General features: G+C 46.0%; 1 protein-coding gene across 1 annotated transcript in view; it reads left to right on the forward strand.

Annotated features, from left to right (window-relative positions):
• Positions 1-13,539, forward strand: part of SLC7A5 (solute carrier family 7 member 5) — a 52,881-nt gene that overhangs the window by 10,995 nt on the left and 28,347 nt on the right. Inside the window, exon 2 of the mRNA XM_083453221.1 lies at positions 6,642-6,767. Coding sequence (XP_083309347.1) covers positions 6,642-6,767 — 126 coding nt within the window. The remainder of the gene's footprint in view (positions 1-6,641; positions 6,768-13,539) is intronic.

Below are 13,539 nucleotides of genomic sequence, written 5' to 3' on the forward strand. Positions count from 1 at the left end.
AGTGTTTGTAACCCAAAATGTTTGTAACCCGAGGTACCACTGTACAGCAAAGCAGTGTGGGGTCTTGCAGCTTCCTGGAACCTGTACTTGCTGACATGGAAGGTCCAACCTTTTAATCTCTGGTGTGCTTACTAACATTGGGAAGTTTTCTTTCTAATGCCACAACTGAAGTGTTTAGTTCACAAATCAATTCAAATCACTCATAAAAAAATAAACACTTTAAACTAACTGAAAGGTTACTCTGCGATCTAAACGAGGCAGCAGATTTTTATTTTTAAATGGAAATACTTACTAAAAACCCCAAATGGCATGCGCCAGCTTCAAATAAGCATTCACTCATACGTGCATGAGAGATGAGAAGCGATACCTCTTCTGATATTGTGCCCTGCGAGAGAGACATGTGTTCCTATTTTAAAAGAAGCATAGCAGTAAGAACTGTTCAGCAGCCATTTAAGAGCAGAAGCCAGCTCCAGATCTGGGATGTAAACAGTACTCTGAGCAAACACCCACAAGATGCTACAAAGGTGGTGAAGACTGTGGCAAGTCTGACCGAATTTCAGAAGTAACTGACATCTCATAGTGTTGGCTTCCCTGCTACACGGTGTAGACCAGTGATTCTCATAATAGGATCCGTGGACCATCACATGAGCTTCATTCAGATGGCATGTATAAAAATGCAGTTAAAACGCATGCAGCATTTTAGCATAACACATTACAGTTGCTATACAGTGGTACCTTCGTTTACAAACTTAATCCATTCCGGAAGTCTGTTCTTAAACCAAAGCATTCTTAAACCAAGGTGAGCTTTCCCATAGCAACAGGGGACTCAATTTACAAATGGAACACACTCAACAGGGAGTGGAACACGTTCTGCTTCCAAGGCAAAGTTCACAAACCAAAACACCTACTTCCGGGTTTGCAGCGTTCTTAATCCAAGTTCTTCATAAACTAAGCTGTTCTTAAACCAAGGTACCACTGTAACAGGCAGACAAATTATTAACTGGTCCACCAAGATCCTCGGCAATTTTCTGCTGGTTTTGGGGGTGGGGGCGTTGAGAAGCCCCCGATGTTGACCATGCAAAAGTGATCAAGCCTCTTATGTGAAAAGAAGCATTGCCGCAGAGGAAGGTGCATCATACAGAGTCAAGTCAATTAAACTACCTAGCTCAGGATCTGGAAACTGTTCTGCAGGGTCTGTGACATTCTCGGGCCCCATTTAGAGATGCTAGGGCTTCATCCTGGGACCTTCTGGGTACAAAGCAGATGCCCTACCACTGAGCCATGACATACTTTTTCCCTGGAGAACCTTTGGGCTTTCTCATTTCCGTTTTTCCATGCATGTTTCCTCCGTTGACCAATTCCTATAAGTGAGTGGGCTTCCAGAACCCACTGCCTGCAAAACCCGTTCTTGCATTTCTTGGAAAGCCAGACAACCTGTCTTCATAAAAAACAACAACCCCAAAACAGCAGCTGCACCCACTGCACAAGTTCAGTTTCCTGTTGTGGTAGATGCAAACTCTCTTAGTAGGCTAATCTTTTGCTGAGGCCTTCTGCTTTTCTGCCATTCTGCAGCGTCACCTTAATTTATGGTGTACTATCACTGCAACTGTCCTCCTTACTTGCTCTTCCATTTGATTATTTTTTTTTTTACACCTATCTAATATGTTGTATTTTCCGCACCTTCATTTCCTGGCTGTTGGGATTCCTCTCTGGCTTCCGTTCCTGGTTTCAGAACCCTGCATTGTGCCGCTTCTTTCATCCGGCTCTGGTACTGTTTTGGTTCCTCATTCCTGGCGCCTTGGAAAGGATGTAGGTCCCTATGTGGGGGGAGCTCCTGAAAGAGGATCACGTGGAAGAAGCAGATGTTTGACAGCTAGCAGATTTGACCAGTTTCCGTTGAATCAAAGTTAAGGAAGGAGAGGCCATCACATTCAAAGGTAGATTCTTCCACTGTCCCATCTACAAATGGCTGTATTGCAGAAGACTCTATAACCAGTAGGAAACACATATTCTATTGCTTTTTAAAAAATCCTTTGGGAGGCAGATGGGGGGCTGCTTTGGCTTAATACCCCCTCCCCCGTTCCTCTTCTGGTTTTAGGAAACCTGTTGCTTGCATTGTTTGACTACACTGGTGTGGCTACCTTGCCCAACAATCGTTAAATGCTCAGTGCTGAATATGGCAAAACAATTACAGTGGTACCTCGGGCGAAGCACTTAATTCGTTCTGGAGGTCTGTTCTTAACCTGAAACTGTTCTAAACCTGAGGTACCACTTTAGCCTCCCACTGCTGCCGCACCACCGGAGCATGATTTCTGTTCTCATCCTGAAGCAAAGTTCTTAACCTGAGGTATTATTTCTGGGTTAACGGAGTCTGTAACCTGAAGCGTATGTAACCTGAGGTACCACTGTATCACAATTTTTCCTACTAGACACATATTTAAAGCAATTTCCCCCAACACTGCACATTTATGTATGTTATTTCCACTAATACATACATTTATATGCACACTTTACCCTAACCTCACGTACTACTTTAGTTAATGGGGCCTCCCGCTGCTGCTGCCGCTCCGCCGGAGCACGATTTCTGTTCTCATCCTGAAGCAAAGGTACTATTTCTGGGTTAGCGGAGTTTGTAACCTGGAGTGTTTGTAACCCAAGGTACCACTGTATTTATTTTTTAATGGGAGGTTGCTGCAACTAAGAGCTGTGTGAGCTTCAGACTTACATTGTTACTCTCATGCGTGAAAGCAAGCAAGAAATGAGCGCCTTCCTTCCTCCTGGAGGGGCTGTAACAGAGGCTCGTGCAGAGTTCCTGCTTTGCAAACACACATGATCTTGTTTTCTTACAACACTGTGCTCTGTCCCTGGCATGTTATGTGAGGGTGGTGTGGCAGAGGAATACCTCCCTCTGCCTGAAACCTTAGGAAGCTGCTGCCAGTCAGAGTAGGCAATGCCAAGCTGCTTGGACCAATGTTCTTTGACTCAGTGCAAGACAACATCATGCATTTGTGTATTTAGGGAGGAAACTCTGTTTCTGAGTGGACTTCTAACCAAAGGAAGATTTCTGTTTTGCTAATTTGAGGGAGGGAGGTGGAGTCAAGTCACTGACACATTACACACAAACACACTCCTTTCCTTGAGGCGTTTTCTGCTACTGGTTTGTTCTGTGCTGATAACCCCTATTTTTCACTCAGAATCCTGCTAGTGTGTTCTGATAGTGCCACTGTCTTCTCTTCTTCCCAAGCAGTCTGATGATTTTTAAAAACTACTTATGTGTCTTGAAAGTGACAAATTTGTGTCCTGTGCAGGCCTAGAAAGAGAGATACACAAATAAGTTACTGTGTGGAAGATAATGAGTCTCTCTCTCTCATCTTAAATGGCTTGTTTGTACAGTGACTTGGTCTCGCTTTATCTGTTCATAGTGGGAACTTCTAAAATTTAGGGAACGAAGGAGCCACTCATTACCAGCAAAGTTTTGTAACTTAAACCTCCCCTGCTGCCCCAATAAGGTTCTATAAACTTTTAAATAGTTGCTGCATTAGGTGACATAATGAAGTTTGTTTTCAAAATGCACAGCATAGAGAACCGGGATTATTTATAAAATATAGTTTTATTATTTATCAAAGTGCAGAGACACAAAGAGCACCTTTTAAGACTGCATTCCTTTGCACATTTACCTGGGGATAAGTCCAATCGAACCTTGACTTTCTGACAGTTAGAGCTGTTTGACAGTGGAACAGACTTCCGCGAGAGGTAGCGGACTCTCCTTTCTTGGAGGTTTTAAAGCATCTGTCATGTATGATCTAGTTGAGATTCCTGCATTGCAGGGGGTTTATCTAGATGACCCTTGGGGACCCTTCCACCTCTACAGTTCTGTGATTCTATGAATGGCACCTTGCAAAACAAATGGAGTAGTGCAGCCATCCCAGCCATATGTGTTGGGAACATGCTTCCCACTAGCTCCAGCCAGCATGAGTGTATGATCCTGTGGCTGCTGGGAGTTGTAGTCCAGCACTTCTGGAGGGCGCCAGGTTGGAGAAGACTGGAGAAAAAAAGCAAAAACCTTTGGGCTGCTTGCCGCTCCCATGGGGGGGGGGGGAGGCTTAAGCAGCTGCTAAGGATGCCTCCTCTTGGCATCCTTCCTTTCTGCTGTTTTTACACATGCCACAGTTAGCCAGTTAAAAGTGTGCCAAAGTGGCAAGGGTGCCAGTGGTAAGGGTGCGTTGCCAGCTTAGCCCATCTGAGTTCAAAGTGTCGGGTGCCCTGCTGGATCTTGCAGTGCCGTCTTCAAATGCTGAGTCAGCAGATCTGGCTTCCTTCATCTGTGGTCTTGTAGGGAGTTTGAGATCAGCTCCTGCTGAACATATGTATCTGTTTACTTGTTGCTGCGTATATGAGCCTCGGAAGCTTCTGTCTGGCTGCGCTTCATTTCTATACTTAGATGTGCAGGTGTTCTGACCAGCCTGGGAGGGATGCTACATTAAGAGTGGGAGCACATGGTTCAAATCTTTGTTTACTTGGGTGAGGGAAACATGCACTCTGCAAATGCTCCAGGGTCCTCTTGGCACTGACGTATTACTCAATAAGTGTTTCAAAGTAATGTGTGTTGCCTTGCTTGCAGTCCTCACCAACAGCCCTGTAAAGTAGGGACAGTATTGGCATTGCCCAGTTTGCAGAAAGGAGCACTGAGGCTAAGCTAAGAGAGACTGACTTGCTTAAAGCACCCGTCCCCCGTTAGTTCTTGGGAAAGGTTCCAGGGCTATACCTTGGTGTGCCTTAAGCCCTGGAGGTTTTTAAATAAACAGGGCAGTATTCTGCAGGGAGGAGGTTGCGGAGATGTTGCCCAAAACTTTCAGGCAGGAGTGCCACTGGACGGGATTGCAGTGTACGTTTTAAAACCGCACTGCTCAAGCCTCAAGGGGGAATGTTTTTTCTCACACTCCTGTGTGCTTGCATTCTCATAGTGTGCAAACATTTTAATAAAAATGTGATGCAAAGATAGCCAGCGTCCTCTAGATAAGGCAGTGACTGACTCTCTGCAAAGGGATGCTGGGTGCCCCCACCCTGCCGAAGGAGGCAACAGCAGCTTTGCAGGCAAATACAATATGGGGGTGGAGAGGGGATTATGCAAAGGAGCTTCCGGCTTCTCGGGTTGCTGCCTCTTCCTTGCTGCAGGGCCAATCGGTGGCGCTGGAGGTGGCACCTACTGAAATGGGCAAAGGAGCTGTTAGGTGTGAATGATGCAACTGTCCTCCTCTCTTGCTTGTCCTAGCTTTGAATCATCTGCAAGGAAGTTGAATCATTCATTCACTAGGGGGGGAAACCCCAACTAGGACTTCCTGGATAGCAAGCATTTTGAGTGTAGCTCGAGTTTCCCCTACTCACCATGTGTTACTGCATCAAAAAGATGCAGTAACCTTACTTGACGGGAAAACTCCCCAGCTAGGAAGGAGGTAGCATCCTCCCCTGTGTTTCAGAATCTGCAGCTGTGAGCTTTGAGTGATACTGTTGTTTCTGCCTTAGGATGTGAACATCTGCTTGTGGGGAAGTGTTAGTGTTTTTTTGTAACCGGAACTGTGCTAGGCACTGCTGCTCATAGACCATCCACGTGGCCCTGTCTTTGCAGAGAGTGTTTTCAAGTCTGCATTAGAGGCCAGGGTGTGATAGGAGGGAGACTGGGGGGTGGGGGTGGGCCAGGGAAGAGCTGGGTGGCAGCAGAGAGATCCAGGTACAGTATAGTTTGGAGAAAAGTCCTCAATCTTCTTTCTCACGTTTATATGCTACAGGATGAGCCCTGAAGGGGCCCCAAAGCGACTCTCAGTTGCCTTGTGTATCCGTGTTGCTTTTAAAACACTTACCAGCTTAACTTCAGTGCAAAACAATGAAACCAAAAATAAGGTGGGGAGAGTGCTCTGGTCCTGCTTGTGGGCACCTTGGAGGCACCTGGTAAGAACAGGATGCTGGACTGGATGGGATTCTGATCTAGCAGCCAGGCTCTTCTTGCATCCTCAGTCAGAATATCTGAAACGGAACCAGTGCAATGTCTGCTGCTTCCCTAGAATCTTCCTCCAGAGCTCCCCAGCTAGAGAAGAGGCTGAGCTCTCTAGGCTTTCCCTTTGAGAGGGAAAAAGAGCAAGCCTTCAGGTGGAAAAGCTCTCACCAGGCAGCACTCTAGAGGAATGTAGAATTGGAAGGAGCGTGTCTGTGTGTTTGTGTGCAGGTGCCGGCAGCATGGATGCATTTATAGTGGAGACAGTTTCAGAGGAAGCAGTCTGCCAAGTGGAGTCCTAGCAACCACAAGCTTCCAAAAATTTTGGCCGCAGAAGTGCATCCATGCATTGGCGAGAGTAGTGCAGGTCTCATTTATTTTGTATGTGTGTGTGTGTTTTTCCCTGGTGTGGGCAAGGGGATATTCATTGGCCTGGATCCATTTGCACAGATCCTACACTGTGCTTTGCAGGTACAACTCCAGCAGATGATGGGGGTGGTGGAGTTGTGCTGAATGTGGCATTCCAGCTGTGCCTTGCCCTCAATCTTTAGTTTGGTGTATTTCTTTTCCTGTTTCTAAAAAAAAGAGAGGGTGGCTTGCGAAGCTCCTACTCCAACAGTGAACTAACCCACCTTGATCTGTTCCTTTCCAGTACTGCTCACAGCTGTCAACTGCTACAGTGTGAAGGCTGCCACCCGCGTCCAAGATGGCTTCGCGGCTGCCAAGCTCTTGGCTCTTGCCTTGATCATCATCCTGGGCTTCGTTCAGCTGGGAAAAAGTGAGTATGTGTGTTTTGCTTCTTCAAAAAACAGGATGGAAGTGGAGGAGAAGGTGGCACAGGGGAAGGGGAAGGGGTGGCAGGTGGTTAGGGAGGACTTCCCCCAAATTCTGGCTCTAGCAGCAGAGGCAGAACAGCTTTAAATACTGTACCTGATTTCGCTGTCTGCAGCTCCAAAAGCTCCAGGAAAGGGAGGCAGATTTAGGGGAGCGCAGCCACTTTAGTTGCACTTGGCATGGAGCAGCTATGTTGTAGAATGGAAGACAAGAGGTGGGGGCACCAGATTTTGGCGTTTGGGACCCCAAGGCCTGCCACTGCAGGCAGCCCCCCTGTTTCTTCTATTTGAGACTAGACTTGATCGCTCTCATTATGGTCCAGGGAAAACAAAACTGCATTTTCTCAGGTACCTGCAAAAATAGGAGAAACGTTCCAGAAAATGCCTTGTAACGGCGCATCTTTCACTTGGGCAATCTGGTAGTTCTGAGATCTGACCAGATGCTCAGGACAAGCTTTCAGAAAGACGAAATTCAGCAGCTACGGCTATTCCTAGCCTTCATGGATATGAAATACTAGTGAAAGCTTCATTTGCACAGAGACATCCATGGCACATCTGGTCTCTCTGTTTCTTCTTATTCTAATCTTAAAATTCAGTTCCCTGTATTGTCACCTTCATTTGTGGATTTCATCTCTCCCCCCCCCCCCCCAGGAAACCACTCAGGAAAGTTAGCATTTTTAGTGTGAATTTCTCCGAATAGAGACAATTTTTGTATACAATTTTGACTACTATACAGATTTTGGAAGCAATTTCCTCTAACGTCAGGCATTCTTGTCTGTTACACTCACAAAGTGCATGCATTTTTACTCATATTTCCCTACGGCACACACATTTTTGTACACATTTTATGGTTGCCGGACTGCACTGCAAAAAAATTCAGAGTACAAATGTCGAAGTGTGGTGTGTTCTGGTTTGCGTATTGGTTTACGGTGTGCAAATTAGGAATTAGCTCATTAAAATGCAAACAACATCAAATGTCTCCCGCATCCTTAACGATGAGCGACCCTTGACAGCCTTTATCTTCCTTCCTCCCTCATTTGCTGTGCTCTCTGCCCCACATCAGCCTTTTATGAAACGAGAGTTGCTTGGGAAGTGCCAAGTTTTCCCCTTGACGCTGTCTGACCTTCCCTGGCTCAGATCTTGTCCTCTTGACTGCATGTTCCCTCTGCCCTTCCTGCCTGTATCGCTGTTGTTTTTAGCATGGCAGGACGTGGTGGGCACCTGAGCCAACCCCTCATTCAACAGGGGTCCAGGCAGGCTGGTCACATGGCTTGTGGCAGCCTGTTTCTGCTTTCGCTGCTTGTCTAGGAGAGGAGATCAAATGCCGGGATGGTGTTTCCCTTCTGTGTGTTTTCGCCAGCCGGCGGGGCTTGCTTGGTGCAAAATAGCACACACACGCACACCCCTTCCACTCCTACTTGCTGGATATTTGACTCCCAGAAGAGAGATGCAGGCAGACGAATGACGTCTGTGGGCTGTCAGTACAGGGTAGTCTTCATGAGGAAACTGCGCCCCCTCCTGTCCTTCTGGGGAAATCTAGAAAGCAAGCAGGGGGCTGTTGCCTCCACCCCCATCCAAAGAGAAACATATAGAAGATCGATTGCCACAGGATGCTAGAAGTCAGGAAATAGGTGCTTGTAATTTTAACCACACTTGCTTTGCATGCACATGTTCAGTGCTGGTGTCTGTCTTCAGGTAGGGCTGGGAAACTCCTCCTGCCCAAATCCTGGAAAGCTCCTGTCAATCAATGTAGAGTTTATGCTGGGCTAGCTGAACTGGTGGTCTGACTCAATATAAGGCAGCTTTATGTGTTGGTAACACAGAAGTAACATAGGTTTCCAGGAATTCAGGCATACAGTTTGTGCCTGGGCTTATCTCAAGGGCTTGCCTTCTTCTGTACAAACCCAGAAGCTTGTCAGTAGCCATCAGCAGAGGCCTTGCTTCACATCTTGCCACCTTTTGGCTTTTCCCTACCAACGCCTAGATGAGCCCTTGTATGACCTCCATGGTGCATGTGTTTATGTTTCCTGTCAAAAACGAACATTGGAAGAGCCCTGCTGGATCAGATGAGAGGCCCATGCAGTCCAGCATCTTGATCTCACAGTGACCAACCAGATTACCCATGGGGAATCCACTAGTGGGACCCAGAGTGCAGCTTAAGATTTCCAGTAACTAGTGTTCAGAGGCTCTCTTTCTCTGACAGCGGAAGTGGGGCAGCAGCCATCAGGGTTAGCGGATAGCCTCACCTCCCATGAATTTGTCTTCTTAAAGCCACCCAAGTTGGCAGCCATTGCTACATCTTGTGGGAGCAAATGTCGTAGGTGATCTATGTCTGAAGAAGTCCTGAATTTTGTGTCTCCTGGATCTTCCGGCTTCCGGCTCAATTGGATGACCTCTCTCTCTCTCTCTCTCTCTCTCCCATCCCCAGTTAGTAGGCACTGGTAGCCATAACCATGACTGTTCTGTTTTTATTTTGTTAAGGACTGGAAGGTCTAAATGGATTTTTGTTTTAGTTACAGCCCTGGTCTTCAAGTGTTATGCGGTGTGTGTGTGTTTACAGATGGAGATTTGTTTTGCTGCTCTCTCTGTCTTGCACACTCTTGTTTATTTTTGTGTGTGCTTAACTTCGCAAGCTGCTTTCAGGCATCTTGCAGCTTACAAGCGGTCTAGAAATGCAAACAAATAAATGGAGCTTAGTGAAGCAGTTCTGTCCAATGAAGATGCAAAGGGATAAAAAAAGAGCCTGTCTCTTAAGTTGAAAGATTTTCTTCCTTCCTTTCTTAACATCTCAGCATTTTAAAAGAAGAAAGCTAACTTTGTTAATTGTGTTTGTTTCCTTCTAAATGGCAGAGCCTCGTGACACAAACTCTCGAAATGTCTTGCCAACCCGGACCTGGTTGGTGTCAGCACAGATCTCTCTGCTCAGCATTTTTCAGTATTTTTTGATAAACGGATAAGAAGCGGATGGGAACTTTTGAGGGAGGGATTCCTTCCTCTGTAAAACAAAACAGAAGGTTGTTGGGGGGGAGGGAGGGAGCCCCTCTATTCTGGAGCAATATAAGGGACACTTGTTTAACAACAAAGGATTCAGAAGGAATTCTCCACTTCTCTTTGCCCTCCTCGGAACTTGCAAGATATTATTTTTCCTTTCCCTCTTCTCCTGTTACTGCCTCCCCCTGTAATTGCCTTGTGACCTTTGGGCAGTTTTTCAGCGGTGATGCTTGCAAAACACACTTTTTTCTTCTTCCCACCCCTTCCATATTGCATAGGGTGCTTTGCTCAACTTATTTCCTCCTTTAAGGTGGGCTGTCGTTAATGGCCATGGAATGCCGGCATCACCTTTTGGGCTCTATTCTAATAATAGCCCTCCTTTAATATCTCCAGAGATTCCTTTCTCACTCACAGGAATCTGCCTCAAAGGTCTTCTCTGCATCTCAGGTCATGGTTGTGCAAGCAAGAAACCTGCAGACTCACAGCTGTAAACTGACTGTAGATTTTGAAATAGTTGACATTTGTGTTTCTATCACACTCCCCCCCCCCATTACCTGTGCGCATCAATAAGAACTAGGGAGTTGGTTCCTTTTTCCTAACAAGATCAACACCCCAAGGCACTCAGCTTCTGAAATCTGCACATGATGACAGGTTCTGCATTCTTGTTCTCTGCCGTCACAGAACTCTCGCTTTGTGCACAGGATGCAACCCAAAAAAGGTACCCTGCACATGCTGTGCATAGATAATGATGGGAAAACTGTGTTGTCTGGTTAAGAGCCATTGGTCTGGTTGTTGGGTTTACAACCTCACCCCTTGATGTGCTGCACTTCACAGTTCCCAGAAGCGATTCACAGTATTGATTTTTTTGTTTTTAATGGGCGTTTAATGCATTTTATATTAAAAACCTTTGTTGTGGTGGTTCACAGGTCTTATATGCACAAAATAGCCATTAAAACAACCTTGAAGCTATCAAATACAATAATAGAGCATCAAAGAGTACGTTAATAACCAAGTAGCGAGAACAGAAAAACTAAGTATGCAGGCAGATCCTAATCCAACTTTTGCCAGCCTTCTTCCCTCCAGATATTTGTCCTGCCCCAGCCCAGCTTTCTCAGCCACCACATCAAACCCCCAAAATGAGATTCTTCCTCACCTCATGGCTTTTCTCTCACTGTGCCTCAACAGAAGCCCTATATCAGGGCACTCCCATCTTCTCTGGATCCGCATTGCACCATTTTCCCTGCTTGCAAAGCAGCCTTTGCCAACCCTGGTGCTCTCCAAATGCTTTGGAGTACAATTCCCATCAGCCCCAACCAAAAGAGCCACACGATCCTGGGCTACAACTTCGACCCCAGTAAATGGAATAGTTTTGATCCACTGACAAAATGATGCTGAAGTCAGCACTTAGCTCTGTGGGGAGCATTCCATAGCAGGACTCTTTTCTCTAGTCACCACTTACAAAGGGAGGGGTACCCAAAGGCCTTGTGCAGTTCTAGATAATTGGGCTGGGGGCAATAACCTATTCCCACCTGCCTTTGAGAACAGAGATCTTTCCAGTAAAATGTGCACCTTTTGTGTTTTCAGTGGCCCAGTGAGTAACCGCTAAAGGAACCATTAGCATCAAAATTTGTAATGGCAAAGATGCACAAAAACCCACCTCTTCTTCTACTAAGTTGGCTTGGGCAGGGATGGCCTGGCCACAGCACTTCATGCATTGGTAACTTCAATGTGCTATATGCAGGGCTAACCTTGGGCCTGGTCCAGAGGTTCCAGCTGGTGGAGAATGCTTTGGCCAGACGGTTGATGGGGACGCACTGTTGCCAGCACATAACTGGTGCTCAAAAGCTTGCACTGGCTGCCTGCATGCTGCTGGGCCAGCTTCATTGTTCTTGTATTCAGCTGCAGGCCCCTGAACAGCTTGAGTCCAGGATGTTTCAAGGCAGCCCAAGCCCTTACAACATCCCTGCGTGATGGTTGAGGTCTGTTAGTGGTCCTCCGTGGCTCAGACGTACGGCTCATATCCACCAGAAGCTGTGTGCTCAGTATCATGGGCCTGATTTTGCAGATCTCTCTTCCAGTTGAGTTCAGACAGGACAGCTCCCTGTTGAACTTCTGGCATCTACTGAAAACGTTTTATTCAGCACTGGCATTTTAACTAGTGTTACAGTTTCAATGAATTTTTATCTTTCCTATATTTTATTTTTTGTATACTGCTTAGAGACAACTGTAGGTATTTAAATTGTTTAAATAAAAAAAAATAAGTTCTGGCTGCTTCTGCATGTCTTTGAACTAAATACTTTTTCAGGTCAGCTGTCAGACCCAGCTTTGCAGTAAAGCCATTTTCCTCCCGTCTTCTGGGGCTCCTCTTCTGAGCTTCTGCTGAACAGATGCAGGGTCATTTAAGGACACTGCAAGTGCGCCTAGCTTTGGTCACTCTTCATGGGAAGCTTAGGTGTGTGACTTTGGCTGAATGTCTTATTTTTTAAAATGGTGTTCTACACATCTGTCACGCAGATGGGGAAGTTGTAGCCTTCCACATGTCGCCCTCCCAACTCCCTTCATCCTTGATCGCTGGCTGGAGGTGCTGGGAGTTGAGAGCCCCCGGTAACAATTTCATTACAGGCCCTGCACCAGTTTGATTTTATCAGTATTTTGGATAGCTGTGTTACACTATTTTATGCTGACCTCTTTGATAGTTTTCTTTCCAAGCCCGGATAAACACTTTTGTAATTGTCATGTGGTTCAGACATCTTAGCATGATCTCAGCATTGCTTTTTTTGAGAGGGGTGACTAAATAATGAAAAGTTGAAAGTAAACGAGGAGAAAAACAACACGTTTCATTAGGTGTGATTACATACTTAATTACTTCATCCATTAGAAATTATATTAGTATAATCAAATACAAAAGACACACACGGGAAATCAGTAAAGAGAGGTGGAGAGATAAAAGCCGATGATAATAACTACAATTTGAGGATCTAAGTGGTTTATAAATTTTGGGGAGCGGGAAATTGGACTAGGAATAAAATGTGCCCTTTACACTCCATAAGAAGGATCTCTTGCAGTGTTGCAAAGGATTCCGAGGCAGATCATATATATAATTTCTAGCCGAAGCTTGTGCAGTTGGGCCGCTCTTGACCGTCTAAGGAACCTCATTACCTTGTTCACTCTTGTGAAAGAAATATTTACCTCCAGAAGAAAGAGCGCTTTGTCCAATTCGTTTGGCCGGTGATGCTTCTCCCAGGGGAGGCTGGCGTCTTTATTGTACTCAGATTCCCTTTATTGGTGGACATCGCCCCTTCCCCACCTCTTCCAGCGAGGCTTATCCGACTAATTCCTTGGTTTGGCACCAACGTTGGGGAAGAGGGGATTGTCTCGGATTTTCTTATTAGAACCAGACCTGAAAGAGGTGAGAACAGCCTTCTTTTCTCCTCCTGGATGGATGGCACTTGAGCACAGGCACCAGAGTGCAGAACACTCACCTGGCGCTTTTTCTAAATTGTGTACCTCCATTTATGACTGTATATGATGCTGCAGCAAAACATATGGCAAGGGCAAACTAGAAAGCACCGGAGCCCTGCTTCTGGGTCCTTCCCAAGGAAAAGCAGTGGTGATCTTCAAAAGCAGAAATTTCAGGAATGACATGGGGTTTGTAGACTGGGCTGCCAGAAGAATTGAAGCCTTTGAGCCTGTTGCGCATCCATATTCTGCCCTGTGATCTTATTA

This window comes from Podarcis tiliguerta (assembly GCF_965153285.1).
Source record: "Podarcis tiliguerta genome assembly, chromosome: 8".
NCBI classification, from domain to species: domain Eukaryota; kingdom Metazoa; phylum Chordata; class Lepidosauria; order Squamata; family Lacertidae; genus Podarcis; species Podarcis tiliguerta.